Here is a 21,832-nt window from a genome sequence, read left to right as displayed (position 1 = left end):
CATTTTTGCAGTTACCTCCGAGAATTGTACAAAAAAACGTCTTATTTGATGAAATATCCAAAGCAAATGCGCATAGAAAATCTGCATCTTTGATGCGTATAGAAACATTTCAGCCTTGTTCTTTTACTTTGTTTGGTTTAAGAATTTCAGTAAGGAAATGAAAATCTTAAGATAAAAAGAAAAGAAAAAGGAAGTGTCTTTATTTTCAAGATCAATTCTTGATTACTTCTCTTAAAACCAAAAAGAAAAAAGAAATCTTTGCTATTTTTTTGTTAGTTATGTAATATTTTTCATATAGTTGATTATGACCTTGTTGCTTGAATCATTGTTCCTCATATTTATTTAACTTGTAAAACTTTGACAAATTAAAAATATTATTACACATATGATATATTGATATTAATATTGTAAAGTATTATTTAGTATATCATTAATATTAGATGTCTACTTGGAGCAGGTCTCATGTATGTATGTATAGTATAATAGTAACCCTGAGGCTGGATTATGGTGCGCCGCTCCTTTTCTCTTCAAAAGATTTCCCCTTTCTTCTCCCTGCAGAGCCCTCTCCCTCTCACATACACCTCCCGCACTCTTTAACAGTGGCAGACAGAGAGATTCGCTTCCACTCAGTCTTTTTTGTTAGGCCCTTCTTTTCTGCCCACGCGAGTGTGTGTGTATAGATAGAAATCCACAAGAAGAATTTCCGAATTGCTGAGAGTGAGCGTTTTCAAGCGAGTTCCTACTTTTCTTTTTTCTCTGTGAAAGAAATATGGCAACAAGGGCAGCTCTGAAATTCGCTAGAGAATGCTCTGTGTACAGGAAGGCGAAATCCAATAATCTTCCCACTCGTTGTTTTTCGACAGCTTCTACTAATACTCACACTCCACAGCCTCCGAGTCCCAAGAAAGTCCCTCATTCTTCCAAAAAGGTAATCTTGTTTTTCTGGTAATCTCTTGCTTTCTTCTGTAAATGTAGCTTTTGACATGAAAAATGCAATCTTTTTTATGTAATATCGAAAAAGTGCCTCATTTCCAAAGAAAAAGGTGATCTCGTAGTTTGATTATGTCTTACTAGCTTGTGTAAATATAGCTTTTACCATGAAAATTCGATGTTTTGGAAGAATGGTTTGTGTAGGGGCGGCTAAAATGAGTCTGCTGTTCCATTAAAAGAATAGTTCGTCTTTTTTTCCCTCCAGACGCTTAAGTTTCGCTCTTAAACTGCAGGGTAGGTTGTTTACAGGAGCTGCTATAGGTCTACTCATAGGTGGAGGTGCGTATGCAAGTACTGTGGATGAAGCAACTTTCTGGTATTCATATTGATCTTTGTTAAGATGTGTTTTGGTTGTATTGTTCTAATGTTTGGAGCAGATACAACAGCGTTTTTATATGTCTGGTAATGTGTCAATCTTGTGTATTGCTTTCAGTGAGACTTTTTATGTCACTTTCTCTATCAGGAATTCTTTTAAGGATTCATTGAAGAGTGTTTGGAAGGGAAGTCATAAGGAAGGTTGATAAACTACACCAGCTGAAGAATGAAGTCTAGACACAGCAATGCATTTCTTTGTTGTTATAATGAGATCATTCTTGAAGTAGGAGGATATGTTAAAGTGGAGACTGGATATTTGTTTTTGGATTACTTTCTATAAAACTTAATGTTCAGTCACTAACGAGATTGTTGGAAAAGATAAATCATAAATGCTGCTGTGGTATTTTCTACCAAATATTTTATGCTTTAAGCTCTTCATGTAGAAGCGCCACAATGCCGTTTAAACAAACTCGAGTTTGGGGAAATGCCTTAAAATGGAGGGCCAGATATGCAAGTCGCTAATCCAAAGATTAAAAACTTTGATTTGCCCATTGACAATCCTAAAATATGTACCTAGTGTTATGGAGTTGTAAACTGCATGTTGGTTGGATACAAAATGAAATTTTATTTATGCATATCAATATTGTTAAGCTTACAGGGTCAGAGAGTGTAAATGCTTTCATACTTGGCTTAAAGTTCAAGTTTTTGCTGTACTTCAATTTTTTCGGGGGTGAAAAGAATGGCTGATTCTACCTATCTTGGATCATGCAGTGGCTGGCTTTTCTCAGCTACAAAACTGGTCAATCCTTTCTTTGCCTTTCTGGACCCAGAGGTTGCCCACCGATTAGCCGTCTCTGCTGCTGCTCGAGGATGGGTTCCGATCGAGAAGAGGCAAGATCCACCAATATTGGAACTTGAAGTCTGGGGGAGGAGGTTCTCCAATCCAATTGGTCTTGCTGCTGGTTTTGACAAAAATGCAGAGGCTGTCGAAGGTTTACTCGGTTTAGGTTTTGGCTTTGTGGAGGTTGGATCAGTCACTCCGGTTCCACAGGATGGTAATCCAAAGCCTCGAATATTCAGATTGCGAAATGAAGGGTAGGACTGCATGTCTGGAACTGATTTCTTCAAGTCTAAAAGCACATTTATTATATTCTATTCCTGTGGCATTACGTGTATTGTTACTTAATCTATAAAGTGCCACTCTCTTAAATGAGACTCTAAGCTTTAAATTGCTTGAATTTGTGGCAGTGCTATCATTAATAGGTGTGGCTTCAATAGTGAAGGAATTGTTGTTGTTGCAAAGCGGTTGGGTGCACAACATGGTAAAAGAAAGTTAGAAACATCAAGCACTTTATCTCCAGCTGTAGATGATGCCGTACATGGAGGGAAAGCTGGTCCTGGAATACTTGGGGTTAACCTTGGGAAGAATAAGACCAGTGAAGATGCTGCAGCTGACTATGTACAAGGAGTTCATACATTATCACAATATGCTGATTATTTGGTATATGATTTATACGATCCATGTCAGTTCATATTCACCATCTCTCTCATGGCACAATTGACCCTATCCTGAGTATGTAATTCTTCTCTTGATGTTTAAGAAGTGTTGATTCTAATCATCCACATATCATGGGATCTGTCAAAGTTCACAAGGTAAATTTGTTATTAACTAGAACATGGAAATACAATTTCAAATCAGTTAAAATAAAAAAAAAAAAAGCTAGATCCACAAAGATAAAGCTGTTGAATTTTGAAGAAACCAGTTCCACTTAATTGGCAGTAGGAACTTCATCAGTCGTAGGAGTTGAGTATCAATGGATGGGATTGATGTTAAAACTTAGTAAGTGTGCATTGGAAACTGAAAGAAACTTGAAATGAATTTTGTGCTAAGTGTGCCCTATACTACCTTCAAATATTCATTCACTGCAGGTTTACTGGTTGTGCTGATGTAAGAGATCCATGGTTAACTGGTATTTGTAAAGAATAATGGATTAATGTGTTGGCTGTAGCAATAAGCACCATCCGGAATCGTCTATATGCTCTGGCATTCTACTATAGGGAGGGGAGGAGGGTGGAAGCAAGCAATAAAACTGATGCAATATGTTTGTATTCTCAAATTTCTTATTCTTAATTTAATTTTCTCTTGGAGGGTGTATTCATAGAGTCCTCAAATATATATTTGAAATACTTCTTGAGTACAACATCTCCTTCTCGTTTCCTGTTTATTACCCATCAGATCTGTTTTCCATGTATCACTTTTTGCCCACTTCCAGTAATTCATGGCTTGGTAATGAATTTTTCCTTGGGAATATAATAGGATTATTCTTGATGTTAAATGTAATGGTGCTGTGATTGACATTCTGGCTGGTAGATCTTTGTGTTTTTTTATGCCATTTCTGATTTCACTTTTATCTTTCTTAATATCATATATCCATCGTCAATCTTTCAAAATCACTGTTGGACAGCTATCTGCTGATCTTGTAATGCATAGGAATCATCTTGTAGGTTATCAATATTTCGTCTCCAAATACTCCTGGACTGCGACAGCTTCAGGGGAGGAAACAATTGAAAGACCTTGTTAAGAAGGTACAGATATTACTTATGTAAATTCAATTGATCTATATACATTAGAGACTGAGTTGCTGATTAAGTAGGGATTTGACTTTAATGTTTTAATTTTTTAAGGTACAAGCTGCTCGTGATGAAATGCAATGGGGTGAAGAAGGACCACCGCCTCTGCTTGTGAAAATTGCTCCAGACTTGTCCAAACAGGATCTTGAAGATATCGCAGCGGTATGCGATTAACTATGTTCTGTTTGACCTTCTGTATAACAGGCCCTTAAATTCTCTCAGTTTTGCTCTCTGCATTGCAGGTTGCTCTTGCCCTTCGAGTAGACGGCTTGGTATGTTTTTCCTTACCCTCTAAAGTTCTTCTGCCTTTTCTTTTCTCACTGTCTGTAATATCTGCTCAATGCGCACAATTGTAGTTCTCAGAGCTTCTTGTCAACTTAAAAGACGGCTCATCTTCCAACAGCCGAGTTTTTATTTCTCTTTAGTGTGATTGTCGACATAGAGGTCATACTGTTAGATATTGAATTAATATGTTCTTGACAGAATATTCCTGAATATTCTTGTCTGGACCTTTGAACTTGAGGAAACTGGTCTGTGGTTGTTTCACTCAAATGGTCAAAGGTTTTATAACATTACATTTCACATACATCTTAAAACAGTTAGGTGGATGCGGTGGTGCTCAATGGAATGCTTTTCTAGTCAATTACTTGTTATCCTCCTATTGAGTGCGTCATTGTTTGTCTATAAGATGATGGTAAGAACCTGGCATGCTTGACCAGCTTCTGTTTTTGCATGTAGATCATATCAAATACTACTATTCAAAGACCGGATCCTGTAAGTATAAACCCTGTTGCTGAAGAAACTGGTGGCTTGAGTGGGAAACCCCTCTTTAATTTGTCCACAAATATACTCAAGGACATGTATGTTCTTACAAAGGTAATCAAGTTTCAAAATACTACCGTACAGCATCATTTACTGATAGTTTGGTTAACTTTAATCAACTTATAGATTTAGTTTCTTGCTTGCATTTCATGGATTCGACTCATGCATCTTGTGTAACTTATCACAGGGAAGGATTCCTTTGATTGGCTGCGGAGGTGTTAGTAGGTAACACATCCTTCTTGAGCTTATGATATAATCTCATTCTTGCTTTTTGATCCCAAGTTCTGTTGTATCTTGAGATCATATTAAACCAATAAATTGTCAGTGGTGAAGATGCATACAAGAAAATACGAGCAGGTGCAACTCTTGTTCAGCTGTATACTGCATTCGCGTATGGAGGTCCTGCACTTATACCTGAGATAAAGGTACTACCTTGTTTCGTGAGTACTATATAAGGTTTTTTTCTTTATCTATTCCCTCCTAAGAAAGAAGAAAGAGTGGTTACTATACTTGCCTCTCTTTGATGTCCTCTATTCCTTTTTATAGGCTGAACTTGCTCAGTGCTTAGAGAGGGATGGTTACAAGTCAATATACGAGGCAGTTGGAGCAGACTGTAGGTAGCCTGAAAATTTATATTCTTTCATCTTTGGTCGGAAAATCCAATTTTTACCACATTGTACACAGGCCACCAGGGAGATATCCCCTCCAAGAATTTTGTGAAACTGGAGTTGTCTGCCATTGATATATATATCTTTCATCTTTGGTCGGAAATTCCTTTTTTTTTCAAATTTGAGAGTTAAAATTTGTTTGGGTTGTCAACAGAGAGCAAAACTTTGACAGGCTTGCGATTCGTATTGAATGCCAAAAGTATAAGATTTTATTCAGCAGGAACAGAGGGTTTCTTGCAATTTCATCTGTTTCTCCTTTAAGTTTTACCTGAAAAATCTTGCTGAGTTTATGAAATTGGAGGCAGGTGTTGGTTAGCTGAAACATCCATCAGTTAGTTCTATTGGCTCCATTCCTTGCATAAAAGGATCATATTACTACTACTTTGGGGCCCGTTCACAACAGAATTGAAGATAGGGAAAAAGAAGGCACAATGCGAGATATAAAGGCAACCTAAGATTGAATTTATTTGTACAAATTTATTGCCTCTATGGTTACACATAAGAGAGTATTTTCTGCAGTTTGTTTCATATACTCTAATACCTGTCAAATAGTTGCTATCTTAAAGACTCAACAACTAGAAGAAGCATTGCCACTTCGTTTAGCTACATTGTGTTTAGCTTGTGCCTCACCAGCCATGGAATCTTTTAGTTCAGCTCCCACTCATATTTGGTGACTTCCTGGGGATATATTAGTGGTGCTTGTTCAAATGAATTCCATCCCAAGAGCAATCATTTCATATGCAGCATCAAGAGCTCTGGTTTTTCAATGAACAGCTTCCACTCATTGCAGAACATAGCAACTGTTGCCCCATCCAGAACTCTATGATCCGCACCTATATTCACCTGATGAACATGTACCACATTAGCCAGGCAGAAAACACACGTCATAGGTTGGAAAAAGACTCTTAGGTGCTGCCACCTATAATTACTCTCCAGAAAAAGAATTTGCACATAAATCAAGCACTTGCAAAATATGTTCTCTTCATCCCTATTATTTTTTTTGTTCAGTCCCATGTTTTTGTGTATTGAGTAGAGATCACATATTACCACCACATTGGGAACAAAAAGGAATGTTGTTTCAAGGTCAAGGAAATTCAACAGGATGCTGGGTATGCAATAGCTAAGTCGGAGAACCAGATTATCCTAGTGAATGGAGATCCTCATATATGCTAAGATGGCTGGTATGCCCCTATTTGAATATTATATGTGATATGCAGGGCATGGTACAGAGTGTAAGGTGCTCAAGGGATTTGCTTACGGTCACAATTGATGCAGGATAGATATTCCCGTCTCCATCAAATTGGGGAATTTTCTGGATCCGTCCCATTGCAATAATGGATACTTCAGGCGCATTGATAAGAGGGGAACCAAACTTTCCACCAATTGCGCCAATATTGCTCAAAGTAATAGTTCCACCAGTTATATCATCGGAACTAAGCTTGTTAGCTGAAGCCAATTGTTGTAGTCGTGAGAGCTCTTTTGTTATCTGAAGGAATAACAGTAATATCAGGAACAGGTGTATTTACAAGAAAGCATACTGAAGCTCTATTATCATACTATGAGCAGGGGTTGCATGGGATACCTTGAAAAGATTGAATATAAATTGTTGAAAAGAGAATAAAAGCGTTTGTCAAGCTTAATACCAAGAATTATAACTTACTTCCAAGATGGAGAGACACTGAACCTTCTTTATGTTAGGTACTACCAGGCCATGTGGGGTAGCCATTGCAATTCCAATGTTGTGCAGTCCTTTGATATCCAAGAAGAAAATATCAGGTCCAACATAATGATTTATAATGCAGTACTCGAAGCACAAATGAAAGAAAATAAAGATAACTTTTTAAATCTATTTAGTCATAAATATAACTCGGTACTTCAGCAGACAGCCATATTATAAAATAAAAAGCTGCTACAAAGTTGAAAAGAATCAGCTCTTAAACAAGATACATTACCAAAATTATCAGATAAGCAGAAGTATATATACCTTTCAGGGTCACCTCTTGCAATTCCTCATTAAAGCAACTGTTTAGCAAAGGATATTTGTTCAATGCCATTGAAAGTGACTTTATCAACACAGGAAGGAAAGTATGCTTGACCCCTGGGTCAGAATTCTCATTTTGGAATGATGCTTTAAGCTGAACAAGGGCGTCGCAGTTTATCTCGTCAACATAATGAAAATGAGGGATTTTCGCAGCTAATGTCATCGATTTAACCATAGCACGCTGGAAACCCCTGCAAAAAGTAAAGCACCGGCGAGTTCCTGAGCATGCTTAACTTGATACTAATTTGCCATGTTGATTTTTACATGCTAACAAAATCATTAGTAATTTGTATCTGCTGCTATTGAACTTGCTCAACTGGAAACAACAGCTACCATCCATTTCACCTTTCCAATTATCTCAACAACATAATAATGAGTGAAACATTAACATCATGAAAATATATATTATATGACAGTATACCTGCCTATTTAAAAGAGGATGTGAAAAAAAAAAAAAAAAAAAAGAAAGGAAGAATGAGAATCTATAGTCAAAATTAGATATTATCATTTAATTCAGGGAACAGATTGAGATATAAGATAATATACCTCAGAGGAACTATCCTGTCGTCAAACTTCAGTCCATATGTTGATGCAACCTCAGTTAACTTCTGATCTCTCTCAAGATATTCATCGGCAGAAGAATCATCAGATGATGCTGAGCTTTCCTTAAGAATGCCTTCACGTGCAGCATAATTCAGGACATCCTCTTTGAGTACTCTTCCTTCTTTGCCACTTCCGTGCAGATCTTCGATATTTACACCTAATTGTTTTGCAAAATTACGCACGGCAGGCGTGGATAACGCCCCACCTAGCTTTGCTTTTTTGTGCCCTGAATCAGTAACATCTAGTTCACTTGTATTAGAATCGTGCACCTTAATAACCTCTAGTGTCTCAGAACATTGATCAGAGACAGCATTTTCATCAACAACCATCTTCAGAAGCGTTTCTCCAACCTAGAAATATCAGTAAAAGAGGGCCTCATATACTAAAAAGCTTACATTCTGCAACTGTGATGAAGTCTTGCACCAAGTACAAGAAAATTAAAAGAAATGCAAGGCAAAATGGAGTTCCAAGCATCATCACCAGGCATATCTTTAGAACAAAGAGAGATGACAACTCAAAAACATATAAAATATCAGGGGTTTCTATGTTCTGATAACAATAGTTCCTTATATCCACAGTCTATGAAATATTCAGCTACAAGTCGAAGCTGCTAATTTGTTGTCTGTGTTTAGCATGCAATTGTAAGATATCTTTGACATCAAAATATTACATTTTGCAGCCACCATTGCTCACACTGTATTATGCCAATTACGGTCAGCAAGTTGCAACAACAAGCCTATCAGCAAGCAACTGCAATAGCATACAGGACAAGCAGAAGTGTTTGATTTACCAAGAAAATTATTTTGGTTAACTGCAATTGTTTACCTTTACAATATCTCCTGGAACATGGAGAACCTTTGAAACTTTTCCTCTATAGCGGCTAGTAATCTCTATGGTTGCTTTGTCGCTTTGAACCTCACAAAGTGGTTGGAACTCTTCAACTTGATCCCCCTGCCGGAAGATGGTGAATATACATTTCAAGATTTCCCATAGCTAATAACTTAAAGATAAATATGATGTCAAGTACTATAAAAATATAGAATCAGAAAAAGCCATGTAAGAATAGCAGCATCAGTAGTTGCAATGACCTTAAAAGTGTATTAAGAGCATTAAATGGACAAAGTCTTTATCCTTGAACCAAGAGGAAAAGAGTCGCTCATATATGTATTTGGACCCTTGCTAGAGACCAAGGTTGGCATACTTTTGGCACTTCATGGAGCAAGGAGTTCTGCAAGAGCAGAAACATGTAGCCTCTTGACCCTGACTTGGACTTGCAAATAGAGACAGAATAGAGCAAGCAAAAATATCGTCCGCAGAAGCAGTTTACATGAAAGGAAAAGCACAAGGATGCAGGCAGCTGATTGCTTGTCGCTTTATAAATTACAAGGACTGTAATAGTTGGTTGCTGGGTACAAGTCACCAAACATCTCAAACATGCAAATACACCACAAGCGCATAACGAAACACAAGAAAAAAACTTGCACAAAGTGAACAGAAAATTCATCCACAAAATCAACAACTGTTGATTTTTCACCTAAACATTGAACAAATGAAAGGATCATCCACTCACCTCTTGCACAAACCATTTAAGAAGTTCACATTCCGCAATACCTTCTCCTGTTTGTGCCAAAGGCACATCAACCACCCCACCAACTGGAGGATCGCCCAGAGTATGAGTTGTAAAGTTACATCCTTTAGTCCCAAATGGAATGCTCAACTAAAAAACATAAAAAAGAACATATAAACACAGTTCATCAACACACATCAAGCATTCATAAAATCTTCATGTCCTGGCAAAACAGGCAGCCTTAGAATATCAAACTCTCTTTAATTCCACAGGAAAGAAATTCAAAGTTTTCTGAATTCCTTTGTCATATTTGAACACGGGAGCCTGAAATGAGTAGAACACCGGTTCATGCCAAAGGGAAAGCTCAACTAAAACAAATAAAGCAACAAGGAAGGTGCACATAACAATTACATTTGATCAACCATGAAAATGATTTTGATATTATCAGCATCACTAATTAACACAAAGATACGCCCTTTTTTCTTTACTATCTTCACACACAGCAAACGAATTTACATGTTTTAACGAAATATATCGTCGAGGCCGGCATTTTAGAACTTCATCTGCCAGCGCTAGTGTCTCATGCACAAAACTAAAAATCTTAAATTTTCAGTTTCTTTTTCTACTGCAAGCAAAAAAGATGCAGCAGATATACACACACACGCACATCATGTGCAGCAAATCAACAATTTCTGAAAAAATAAGGAAGAAGCCACATTCTATCTAATAAAAAACGAAATAAGAGGGGCATACGGAATCTCCCTCATGATGATTCTCGAAAAAAGGAAACGTTCTTCGATTAACAAAAATGTTGGGTTGAGCTCGAGCTAGAGCTAAAGAACCCAGTCCAGAACTGGCTCTTTGAGCGGCGGCTCCAGCAGCCGCCGACGGCGGAGTGGTGGTGGGGTATACACACCGCCACCAATGGCTGAAGCTCCATGGATTCCTCCGACAAATTTTACGGCAAATCATATTAGGAAGCCGTTACGTACGAGGGAGTGGTCCGAATCCTTATGATTTCCAATTTTCTTTGTTAAGAGAGTAAATTCACAGAGAAGCTTGCTACTGATTACGTCTAGGAGTTCCGTAGTTCAATTTAATTTGGGGTGGAATTCATTTTAGTCCCCATATTTAACTTCAATTTGAAAATGATCCCTCTCTTTTCAATTCAATTTAAAATAGTCTTTTTAGGGGGTAATTTTCCTATATTTACTTATTTATGTTCTTATACTAGATTTTTTAAAGATATTTTTGCTCTATTTTCTTATTCAAACATTTCCTCCAACTTATTAATTCAAATATTTCTTTATTTGAAGATTCGATAAGCTCGTTAAATTCATAATAATTATATTAATATATCATTAATCAAGTTATTGCTTAATTAATTGACCAACGGTAAATTATTTTAATTAAAATAATTATATTTTTCTAAGTTTAAAATATAAGGACTTAGTTATAATTAAAATTAAAAAGTGAATGACAAATGATTTTATGTTAAAAATAATAAAGAAAAAAGAAAGAAAGAGTTTGATAAGCCATATAGGATTGTTTCTTGTTGGAAGGACTAATTTAAAATACGTTGAAAAGATAAGGACTATTTTGAAGTTAGAATCAAAAGTCAGGAACTAAAATGAATTTTACCCATTTAATTTGTTAGATATGTATTACTACTATTTATCTTATCTTTCATTTTTGCCCCTAATTTATCAGATACCACATATTTAACCCAATATTTATCTTTAATTCCCACAGTCCACCCTTTATTTATCGCTATACATTTAGTATAATTCACGTTTCCTATGTCAGCAGAGCTTATCCAAATAAACACTTGAGATATGATTTAAAAAATACATCCACTTCTTTAAATCTCACAAAAAGATACATTTGTTATTTCAAATATAGAATTATTTTTTCATTAAAAAAAACACCAGACACAGTTAATTTAATTAAAATGTGATCATATAATAAAAAAAAATGTGATCATATAAAATATTTAATTTGAGTCACAATTACTCTGCCCAAGGAATAAAAACTTATGAAACTATATATTAAAGTTTAAAGTATAGAATGGAGGCCACTGCTTTTAATAAATACAAGTATTGAAAGTGGAGCCACCCTAAACATTAATTCTCTTGGAAGCTGAATCAAGTAGAACAATAAATATTGCAGTTAAGCCCATGGGTGTTGCCAACTCAATTATTGTTCTCGATTTAACAAATGGGCCTATGGCATCTGAACTTTGCTTAGAACACAAGATATAGACCTTTGGGCCCATTAATCGTCGACCTTTGGGCCCAATCGTCATTTAACAATTTAGGTGGAAACAGAAATGAATGAGAGTCAAATTTGACCTAACATCAAATAATGGTGGCAATGAGTTATCATTATCAAGAGGATTGGGTATGGACTCTAATATAATACCTAATGAATCTGTATTCAAATTTGAATCCAATTTAAATAACACTGTAGATAGGACTAAAAGAAAAGCAATGGCTAGTTCATTTATTTTTGTTCAGTTGAAATTAGGTTTAAGTCCACCTCCCAAACTAAATTTTGTTTTGTTTTATAATGGATAGGAATTATTGGCCTAACCCTCTACTCCCCAAGTGGGGTTTTTTTTATATTATTCACACTCTAGCAAGCAAGCTATCTTGACTTCACTGTTGCATTCTCTATTATAACAAACTGGGCTTTCTAATTATGAAATAAAATTAATAATTTGTGCACTTAAATATCAAGTATACTACTATACCAATTTTTTTTCCCTTTAATTTAGAGGCTAACTACCGACAATTATAATCATTAATAGTGAAAAAAATAAAACCAAGTAACATAAAATAATTGCTAAAATATCTTAAGAGCTTGATCACTTAACAAGAATTGAATTATTAAGGCAAGGAAGAAAGTGGTCCAATTTAGTTAAGTTGCATCTAAGAAATGAAGCCACATGGTTGAGGTGGAAGGAATTTTGATCATCACCATCCATGGAGCTTGATTGGTAACAACCTCACATGATTGTGACCTCACTCCAATCATACAAAAATCCCCTCCATATGCCTTATTCTTTGCTACATTTGAAAAACCCTTTCTTGAGTTGGAATTGAAACTAATCTAAACTCTAATCCTAAACAGAAAACCTAATCTTCCCCCAAAAATCAACACATGTTACAGCTTAAATTTGAGTCTTGTCAGCAAGGTGTTTTTTTCCTAGTTAGAAGCCATTAGGGGGTGTGTTGAATATTAGGATAATGTCATGTCACCATATAAATCCATGTTATCTCAAAAACTCAACCCCACCCTCATCACATGATAACTTTCAATCACATAGCTATTTTTGTGTTGAGCTCTTGTAATAATGCTGAGCATGCTCAATCCTAACTAGTAAGTTTCTTTCATCCTCTACATTGATCCATCAGTGATGCTGATCCCCATCAATGGCTCCATCATCATCACATGGAGAACTCCATCTGCAAACATCACATGCCAACCTTGGAAAGCAACCTTCTTTTTCCAACCCCATCATGAGAACAACACATTCTCTTTACTTCAAACCAAAAGCTAAAATATAATGAAAAGAAGAAAGAAGAACAAATATATTAATTGCTTTACAAGTAAAAGAATGTTGACTAATTAGTGTTAATTGCGATAACCCTTGAACAATATCTGCATTATTTTCCAACCAAGAAATGACAATAGACACACACACGCACACACACCCATATATATATATATATATATATATATAGTGAGAGAGAGTCTATAAAGTTGAAGCACATGCGCTACCTAAATTTAGCTGCAATTGCATGCAAATTTGGAAGGAGAGCAATGCGGCACACCATCAACAGCTTTGATTTTGAAATCTATCTCCAATCACATGTCCTTCTACCACAAGATGTAAATTAAAGAACACGTTTTGAATGAGAAATATAAGCTGGAAAACACGACTCCCCCCGTCCATTTCACTCCAAACATAGAGTTGCAGGAAGAGTACTTGACATCTGTATGTTGTATCCAATCCTCCTTTTGTTACAAGTGATTGAGTTCTGCACTGTCACAAATGTTCAACAGTTACATGCCTTTCACTTCATAAGAATAAATAGGAAAGGTGATATGTGCCATAATTGAAGTTGTTCACCATTCAACATGAGGTTGAGCTCGACTCAGTTAGATATAAACATTAAACAAAAAGAAGATGCTTTAACGAAGTTTTGTTTCTGTAACTTTCTTAGAGTATTTGGTTAGAGCCTAACAGGCAATTCTGCACCAGATTTCTGCTTAGACATTTCCCAGCCATTTCCACTATGTGCACCCCGCAAAGAAGCACCACCAATTAGGATAAGCAAATTCTCAAAACAAGGAATAAACAATGGTCAATTCTTGATCTTTTCTAGTTTTGACTCCATGGATCTGCCCCCAATGCTGGGAAAAATTCTCCTGTTACTCGGTTGACATTTCATGAAGAAATGAGACCAAATAATGTGGGAAATCTAGCTCCAGTAGATTCTCTCCACTAAACAATCCTTCTGTACTCGAACTGATAGCCATATAATAGTCAGAATTTAGAACTAATCACACTATTCTTGACTGTCCATAATAGAGACATAAGTGCTACATATCTTGTCAGCAATTTGAAATCCCACGACCCTACAAAAAGAGTATCATTGCACTATGATCCACAAGGTGTCTTTATGGTGTTTAGTTCTTTTCTAAGTTGTTACTTTTCTCTTCTTCAATCTCAAACCCAAACGACAATTCAGTAGGCTTTCCATCTTTGCTTGTCAACAAAAGACACTAATTAGCAAAGTGCCTGTGGGGCAAAGGAAGAAAGGCATTTGATCTAGTGTCAACTTTGTGCAAGTTGTGGCTTAGTCGCTTAAGCTTTCAGAAACACGATAAGATCCTCAACATGGTGGTGGTTAGTGCATAATATCAATTTTCATCAGAACTTAAGTCATTTAAAGCACGATACATCAAGAAAATGTTTAGTGTATTTGTCTAAGTTTAGGGTGGGAACATAGGGGCAGAACATTAAAGTAGAAGAGAAGAAAATCCAATTAAATAACTCAAAGGTTAGTGTAAACTACTTTCAAGCTTCTCAATCAGTGGATGTGAAAAATTATACCACTATAGTGGAGGATAATAATCCTGTCGGTTCTCTTAGCACACTGCCTGAGACTTCGCGACCAAAATACAGCATATCAGTAATAGCAATAGATGTGACCCTTTACGGATAGTACTCTTTTCTCTTACGACGGTACCACTTTTGGGGTTCAATTGGAATTTGAGTGGGAAGGTGTAATATCCCATCTTTGGATGGGAAGAAGAAAAATTATGCTTGAAATGCAATTCGTCTAAAAGATCATGAGAAAGTGGGGACAATAATTATACATATGGCCTGATTTGTCGCTCATTTGGTGTAACAAATATGCACATGCACATGGTTCCATATGAGCAACACAAGATTATATCCGTTGCAAGTGCTCGGGCTTCTAACCAACTAATGACTCACAAATACATGCAAATGGCGACCAAAGTAAACATGCAGACAATTCTTTGTAATTCTGGCTACATTGTTATTTTCCTTTAAAAAAATATAAACAGTCAAAATGCATGAAGTGTGAAACATGTGTGATAAATATGCATATTAAGCCTTTCATAAAAATGCATGGATGCGAATACATGATTTTCTGCAAGTTTATTGTGTGATGCCTATGACATGCATCTCTTGATAGAGACAATAGATATGATGACAACTTGCAAACATAACTCCAAAAATAACTAACACTAGGGTAGCATGACTACACCCTTTACTGCAGAAGATTGGAAATTGATGACGCAAAGGTGGGTTGGGGGGGTGGGTGAGAGAGAGAGTGTGCTTTCTTAAGTTGAACCTAACTTGCAAAAAGAAGAAAGAAACAGTGTTTACAGAAAGAAAGCTTCTTTTAGAAACTTTTTCTGGACAAGGTATGTGCTACAATTGACTAGAAGGAAGTTTTTCCCAGGATCTTGGATACATACTTTCACGTAGGCACAGGATGGAAGGTTTCTGCTTAGCTGAAAACACTAGCTAGAATTGACATAGACCCGAATCAATCGCTTCCACTACTATAAATAGATTCTTCCCATCATTAACTTGACAAAGCATGGATTTATATACAGCATCAGATATGAGTTTATCAAGGTTCTTCACAACATCAAGAAATCTTGAGATATCTAAGTGATAAAGTAGTTTGATAATTTCAAGTTAATGCATAAATTGGGAAACTAAAGATAATCACAAGCATTTGATGCAACCAATTAAGAACCCAATTTTCTTAAAAATTTGAAGGAAAGTAGTGAAAAATGGCATTGATTTGATTTGAGTGGGTTACTTGAATAATCCGATCGTATGGGGACCTAATCTTGCAAAAATATCAGTTAGGCTAGCAGAAATCAGTGATATTGGAGAAAATGAGAACTACAAATAGATAAAACCTCCACATGTGGAGTTAAATCATAGATCTAGGCAATATTACTTTCTGAAGATTCTCTAAGTGGAGGAAGTAGATATGTTCTCATATATTTGGCAAAATGACAAACCAAACCTTGAGCAATCTTTAATCGTAAGAGGTTAGAGCAAAAACCAATCTAGGTTCTTGTCTTACAATTAGCATAATTATTTAATCAGAAGAAAAGGGACAAAGAAATTTGAAAACCAACCACTTCCAGCCCCTATAAAGTCTCCATCCACTCTCCTTCAGTGCATGGAGTGAGCATGCATGTTGAAGCGCATAGAAGAGTGTGTCAGCTATAAGATGCTCTAACACTCAACCAAACAAGAGAGAAGAAAAACAGAAATAAACAAGAAGGAAACTATGGCGGCCGTGAGTACCAAAAAGAACCTGACAATTGTAGAGGTAAGTATAACAAAATCTTTAAAACTCACAGCATAATGCTATAGAATAGTGATTTTTAACTTTTTAACTCTGACAATTCTTTAATTGTTAGGTGATGGAGGAACTCAAGAATATAGTAGATATTGGTTTTCCTATATTGATTATGGGCATATTCAGTTACCTGAAAAACATGATTTCAGTAGCATGCATAGGAAGGCTGGGGAGCTTGGAGCTAGCAGGAGGTGCATTAGCCATTGGTTTCACCAACATTACAGGTTATTCCGTGCTTTTCGGCCTCGCCATGGGAATGGAACCACTCTGTAGTCAAGCTTTTGGATCCAAAAACTTTACCATGGTGTCTCTCACTCTACAGAGAACAATCATTTTGTTGCTTTTAGCATCTATACCCATTGGGATGCTTTGGATTTATCTTGAACCTCTCTTGTTATGGCTACACCAAGAACCCCAAGTAGTTCGTATTGCAAGCCTTTACTGCCGATTTGCAGTCCCTGATCTTATTGCCAACAGCTTACTTCATCCTCTACGTATCTACATACGCAGCAAAGGGACAACATGGCCACTACTCTGGTGCACTCTGCTGGCAATACTTCTACATTATCCCATCACCGTCTTCTTTACTTTCCATCAGCATCTTGGGATCCAGGGAATTGCTATTTCCACATTTATTGCCAACCTCAACATCTTGCTCTTTCTTTTAGGCTATATAAACTATGCTCACGATGAGAAGACATCTTTATCCAAATCCTTAGTACCACCCTCAAATAAGCTTGGTTCGACAACCGCACTTTGGGAGGAATGGGGAATGCTACTTCGACTAGCAATCCCTAGTTGCCTTGGTGTTTGCTTAGAATGGTGGTGGTATGAACTCATGACACTTCTAGCTGGTTACCTCTACAAACCCCATGTTGCACTTGCAACATCAGCTATAGTAATACAAACCACATCTCTTATGTACACACTGCCTTCAGCACTTAGTGCATCTATTTCAACCAGAGTGGGCAATGAACTTGGAGCAGGCAGGCCACAAAAGGCACGCCTGGCAACTGCAGTAGCCATAGCACTGGCCTTCTCCACATCAATCTTTGGCTTTCTGTTGACGACCTTAGGAAGAGGAGCATGGGGTAGGGTCTTCACCAACGATAATGAAGTTCTTGAGTTGACAATGGCTGTGTTACCCATTATTGGACTTTGTGAGCTTGCCAATTGTCCACAAACCACGTGTTGCGGGGTGCTCCGAGGAAGCGCTCGGCCTAGCATTGGCGCAGGAATAAACTTTTGCTCATTTTACATGATGGGAACACCTGTGGCGGTAGCTTTGGCCTTTTACTGGGAACTGGGCTTCGTGGGCCTTTGTTACGGGCTTTTAGCAGCTCAGGTAGCATGCGTATTATCTATTTTAAAAGTTATCCATAAAACAGATTGGGAGAATGAATCATTACAAGCAAAAGACTTGATTGGTATAAGCAATGAATATGTACATGCAGATTTATTAGTGAAATGTGAGGAAGGAGTGACTATATATTAAAATTGGAGTAATGGAGAGCACAAGTTGCAGCTAGATAGGAATAGATTATTTGTAATTCTCTCTTCAATCTTAAAATTACAATGACCAAGAGATCTATTGCAGAACTCAGGGAGTAAAAAGTGAAGATACTCTTTGTATATAAAAGTGTACTAGTTTGGAACAATATAAATTGTCCTTTTCATTGACTGAAGAGCAAATAATATTACAGATGATAACTCTTCTGACTATACACATCACGAGTACCATAGTTTTCCATTTCTCTCTGTCAGGTATTATATGCATCAATAATCATATGATTGCTTGTCAGAAAAAGCTCCTCCAGATGTCATATAATATCTAGAGTTCACAAAACCAAAAAGGAAAAATGAACATGACAAAATATACCATTTTACCTTGCATTGCAAAGAGTGAACAACAGGCCCTCAGATCTTCCTGCCCTAAGATTACTAACCAAAGTATTTCTACCTTCCACTGGGAGATAATGAACAAATCCGTCCATGGAAGTATACTAACCTAGGCCAAACTGGCTAACATATTAAATATCCAAAGATCAATCACCACTTCAACACCTCAAGTTTTAAGACTTTTCTGAAATTTTTAATGCCCTTGTTTATTCATAATGTAAGAGAACCAACAATGTAACCTCTCTATAAGGGTGTCCACAATATCCATCTCACTGTTCTCCATCAGAGTATCTTCAGTAATTATATTCAGATGTCCATAGAAGAGCACAAGGAGAGAAGTGTTTTACTCAGGCAATTTACTATTTTAAATTTGAACGGATAGATAGATGTCCTAACTTTCAACTGTAAAATCAGTGGCTGCAGGATCTTATGACAACCGTAAATTATTATAGATCCAGCACGTCATGAATCAATGGATCTCATTAAGACCTGAATTATTCTAGAAATATAGACATCCATCTTGAAATGCCAAGAGTCAAATTAAATTCATTATGCAAGACATACGATTCCTGTTTAATCATCTCAACCAAAAAAGAGAGTACCGTGCTCCTAATTCCGCAAAATTATGGTCCCTCGTTCAAACTACAGCATATTATCCCAATTTTCCCATGCCTTGGTCCGACCAAACCGTAGCTCAGCCACAACTAGAATCACCTCTCTCATCAAACCACCCCCACGAAATTATATAACAAAGATGGTCACCTTCATGATTATGATTGTTAAAATCAAGAATAATTTCAATAAAATAGTACATTCATTTCCATCAAGTGTATAACAACTCCCCTATACTAATCTTCCTCCAATTAACCCCCCTTCAATCTACATTTAAAAAGAAAACGCATCAGCTAAACACTCTTCTTGCAGCTTCACTACTAATACCATCTGCACCCAAGCGTATAAAGCTAAAGCTCCCTTCAAATTCTCATTAACAATACTTCACTTAGTTAAACCAAAAAAATGCAATAGAATTATGGAAAATAAAAAAAGAAAAACAATAACAACGAAAGCAACTGTGAGTGAGACCCCACTCCATCCTCAAGAAGACCGCAACTATAATTTCATTCGACACCCAAATTATCCAGAAACAACAGCGGAAAAGGAAACAGAATTGTTTAATACGATGAGTACATTTTTCTTTTGGGCAAAATAATTAGATAAAACACTACCTCTTTTACAAGAAAATCACCAGAGTTGATCGCATTGTGCAAAATTCAAGAGACTGCAAGCTTTTCGCCAGCAATAAGAAAATAATGCAATTGTCTCTCGGTAGACAATTTTTGGGCTGAATTTCCAAAGTTTTTTGCTCTTTTGGACTGAAAAATCAAACTTGATATAGGGCTCAAACGTGGTCTTATAATAGCCCAGTTTTTCCAATTTGAGGCCCACATACAAATCCAAATCCACCATGTTGTTAAGATCTATATATTCTCATGCTGTTTTCTGAGTCTTTTATCAAACAAAACCCAACTGTTGATCTCGAAATTTTCTCAAATAAATTAGTTGATGATAATCAATTCCATGATATATGATAATTTTTAATTTTTTGAGTCATAATATTTTGCATACTCAAAATTTGGGACGTGTTAGTAGATTAAAACAAAAACCCACCTATTAATTATATAAATTAGTATATTATCATGTGATTGATGTAAAGTATAATTAATATCAAAACAAAGTAAACTCAAACATTTACCAATAATTTCATTTTGTATCTTTCTCCCAAAACGGATATACTTTGCAATGCTTGCAACCAACCAAACACGCCCTAACCTGTCATGTCAAGCTTGGAGAAGGCCAGTGTACTACGGGGTCCCTGTCTGTCACCGTAAACGTGGCCCAACAACTCACATCAGTCCAAAATATGATGAAACTACCCGTCAATTTAGCTTTCACGTTGGGTCATAAAGTGGGGCCCAGTATACGAATTTAATAGAAAAAAGCCCAAATACACCTACCTTTTAAGTTTGAATGAATTTGGGCCGACATTTGGGCCCATCTTATTCCACATCCAAATCTCACCTGAAATTTGCCAATTAGCCCCTCATTTTTTTGTTCTCTTCAAATTGTTGGCTTCTAACTTTTCGTTTTTGTAAATTTAGCCACCAAAATATTGGAATTAATTGAAAATCCACCTCTCTGTACAAAGGTTACCATACTATTTCTCTTTGTTGTTATCTCATCAAAGTAGCACTTTTGGTGTAGAAGTCATCTGCAAAATGCACTTCTCTAATAAGATAAATTTACAACAAGCTCCCTCAAAAATGAGTAATTAAAAATACCCGAAAGTCTATTTTTAGAAATCTTTTAACATTAATCAAAATACGTTCTATTTTTTAAAAAATTACTATATTTTTTATTTTTTTTGAAAATGAACTTCTAGAGATGTAACTTGTTTTGAAATTTTCATTCAATATTAACCACCAATATCGAACAATGAATTTTCATATTTTAAAAATTCATGTACAGTGCGCTGTAAATAAAATATTTTTTATATCCGGAGTAGAATATTCATAATAAATCAACAGCCTTATCAAAATATAATATCAAAAGGTTAAATGAATGGTGATGAGTAACTTTGAATTATTGTGATTGTTCATTTGTTTTCATGAAAGGAATGAGATGGGTAGGGGAGGGAGTAGGGAATATAGGCACCAAAATCATGAATATTATGAATCAATCACATACGCTAAGTGGAAAAAGGGATTTGATTATAAAAGAAAAGATAGAGAAGGTATCCCACAACCCCCAAAAAACCACATTACAATGTCACCCACTTTAAAAACAAGATAGGAAAAAGTTGAGTTTCTTCAGTTCAATTCATGTAAAATTGTGTTCCCAAACAACAATTTCATATTGGGTGCCAAATATTCTTCCAAATCATTTTATTTCCTCAACAATTGGAAAAAAAAAATATATGCCAATTTACCCGTTAATTCTATTAAACTTTTTTTTTTATAGATCACACATAATAATTCATGCAAGATCAAACAATTTATTACCAATTTCAAATTATAAGTGCGCAAAAAATCGTTCAATCTTGTTTTTATGTAAGAACTTTTGGTCCTGTAACTTTAGGTTATTAGTATTTTTGGTCTTGTAACTTACTCCGTGTACATATTTAGTCCTTCTTTTATGAATTTAGTCTTAAACATCTCACATTTTTGTTTTTCTATGGACATATAAGTTTATTACATATAGTTATAAGTGTAAGTAATTTTTACTTACATAAAGTTTGAGAATGGATCTAATTTTTTTTTTCTTCTTCTTTTTTTATCCTGATAATTTTTTTTATGAGTGTCCTGAAATTTAC

General features: G+C 36.0%; 3 protein-coding genes and 1 long non-coding RNA gene across 4 annotated transcripts; 2 read left to right on the top strand and 2 right to left on the bottom strand.

Moving 5' to 3' along the window:
* The first annotated feature begins 476 nt into the window (after positions 1-476).
* On the top strand, positions 477-5,671 carry LOC105171545 (pyrimidine d). Its single transcript, XM_011092696.3, has 11 exons — positions 477-928; positions 1,224-1,306; positions 2,077-2,400; positions 2,554-2,806; positions 3,811-3,891; positions 3,991-4,098; positions 4,179-4,208; positions 4,675-4,812; positions 4,946-4,983; positions 5,084-5,183; positions 5,305-5,671. Exons 1-11 carry the CDS (start codon positions 770-772, stop codon positions 5,377-5,379), a joined length of 1,389 nt encoding a protein of 462 aa, XP_011090998.1. The 5' UTR covers positions 477-769; the 3' UTR covers positions 5,380-5,671.
* A 194-nt stretch (positions 5,672-5,865) lies between these two features.
* BCE2 (2-oxoacid dehydrogenases acyltransferase family protein) lies at positions 5,866-10,721 on the bottom strand. Its single transcript, XM_011092759.3, has 8 exons — positions 10,391-10,721; positions 9,641-9,787; positions 8,896-9,021; positions 8,014-8,420; positions 7,411-7,658; positions 7,087-7,175; positions 6,685-6,912; positions 5,866-6,269 (listed from the first exon to the last, which is right to left on the bottom strand). The coding sequence occupies exons 1-8, from the start codon at positions 10,607-10,609 to the stop codon at positions 6,156-6,158; spliced, it is 1,578 nt and encodes a 525-aa protein (XP_011091061.2). The 5' UTR covers positions 10,610-10,721; the 3' UTR covers positions 5,866-6,155.
* Positions 10,722-13,206: 2,485 nt separating this feature from the next.
* LOC148786775 (uncharacterized) lies at positions 13,207-19,842 on the bottom strand. Its single transcript, XR_016067965.1, has 3 exons — positions 19,689-19,842; positions 16,694-17,924; positions 13,207-13,680 (listed from the first exon to the last, which is right to left on the bottom strand). It is a non-coding gene; the product is annotated as an uncharacterized LOC148786775 (long non-coding RNA).
* Positions 16,395-18,058, top strand: LOC105171544 (MATE efflux family protein). Its single transcript, XM_011092695.3, has 2 exons — positions 16,395-16,533; positions 16,625-18,058. Exons 1-2 carry the CDS (start codon positions 16,492-16,494, stop codon positions 18,056-18,058), a joined length of 1,476 nt encoding a protein of 491 aa, XP_011090997.1. The 5' UTR covers positions 16,395-16,491.
* Positions 19,843-21,832: the final 1,990 nt, after the last annotated feature.

The sequence above is a fragment of the Sesamum indicum genome, linkage group LG10, assembly GCF_026168435.1.
Source record: "Sesamum indicum cultivar Baizhima isolate 11 linkage group LG10, ASM2616843v1, whole genome shotgun sequence".
NCBI classification, from domain to species: domain Eukaryota; kingdom Viridiplantae; phylum Streptophyta; class Magnoliopsida; order Lamiales; family Pedaliaceae; genus Sesamum; species Sesamum indicum.
Note: the sequence above shows the minus strand (reverse complement) of the source record. Positions and strands in the feature narration are given on the sequence as shown.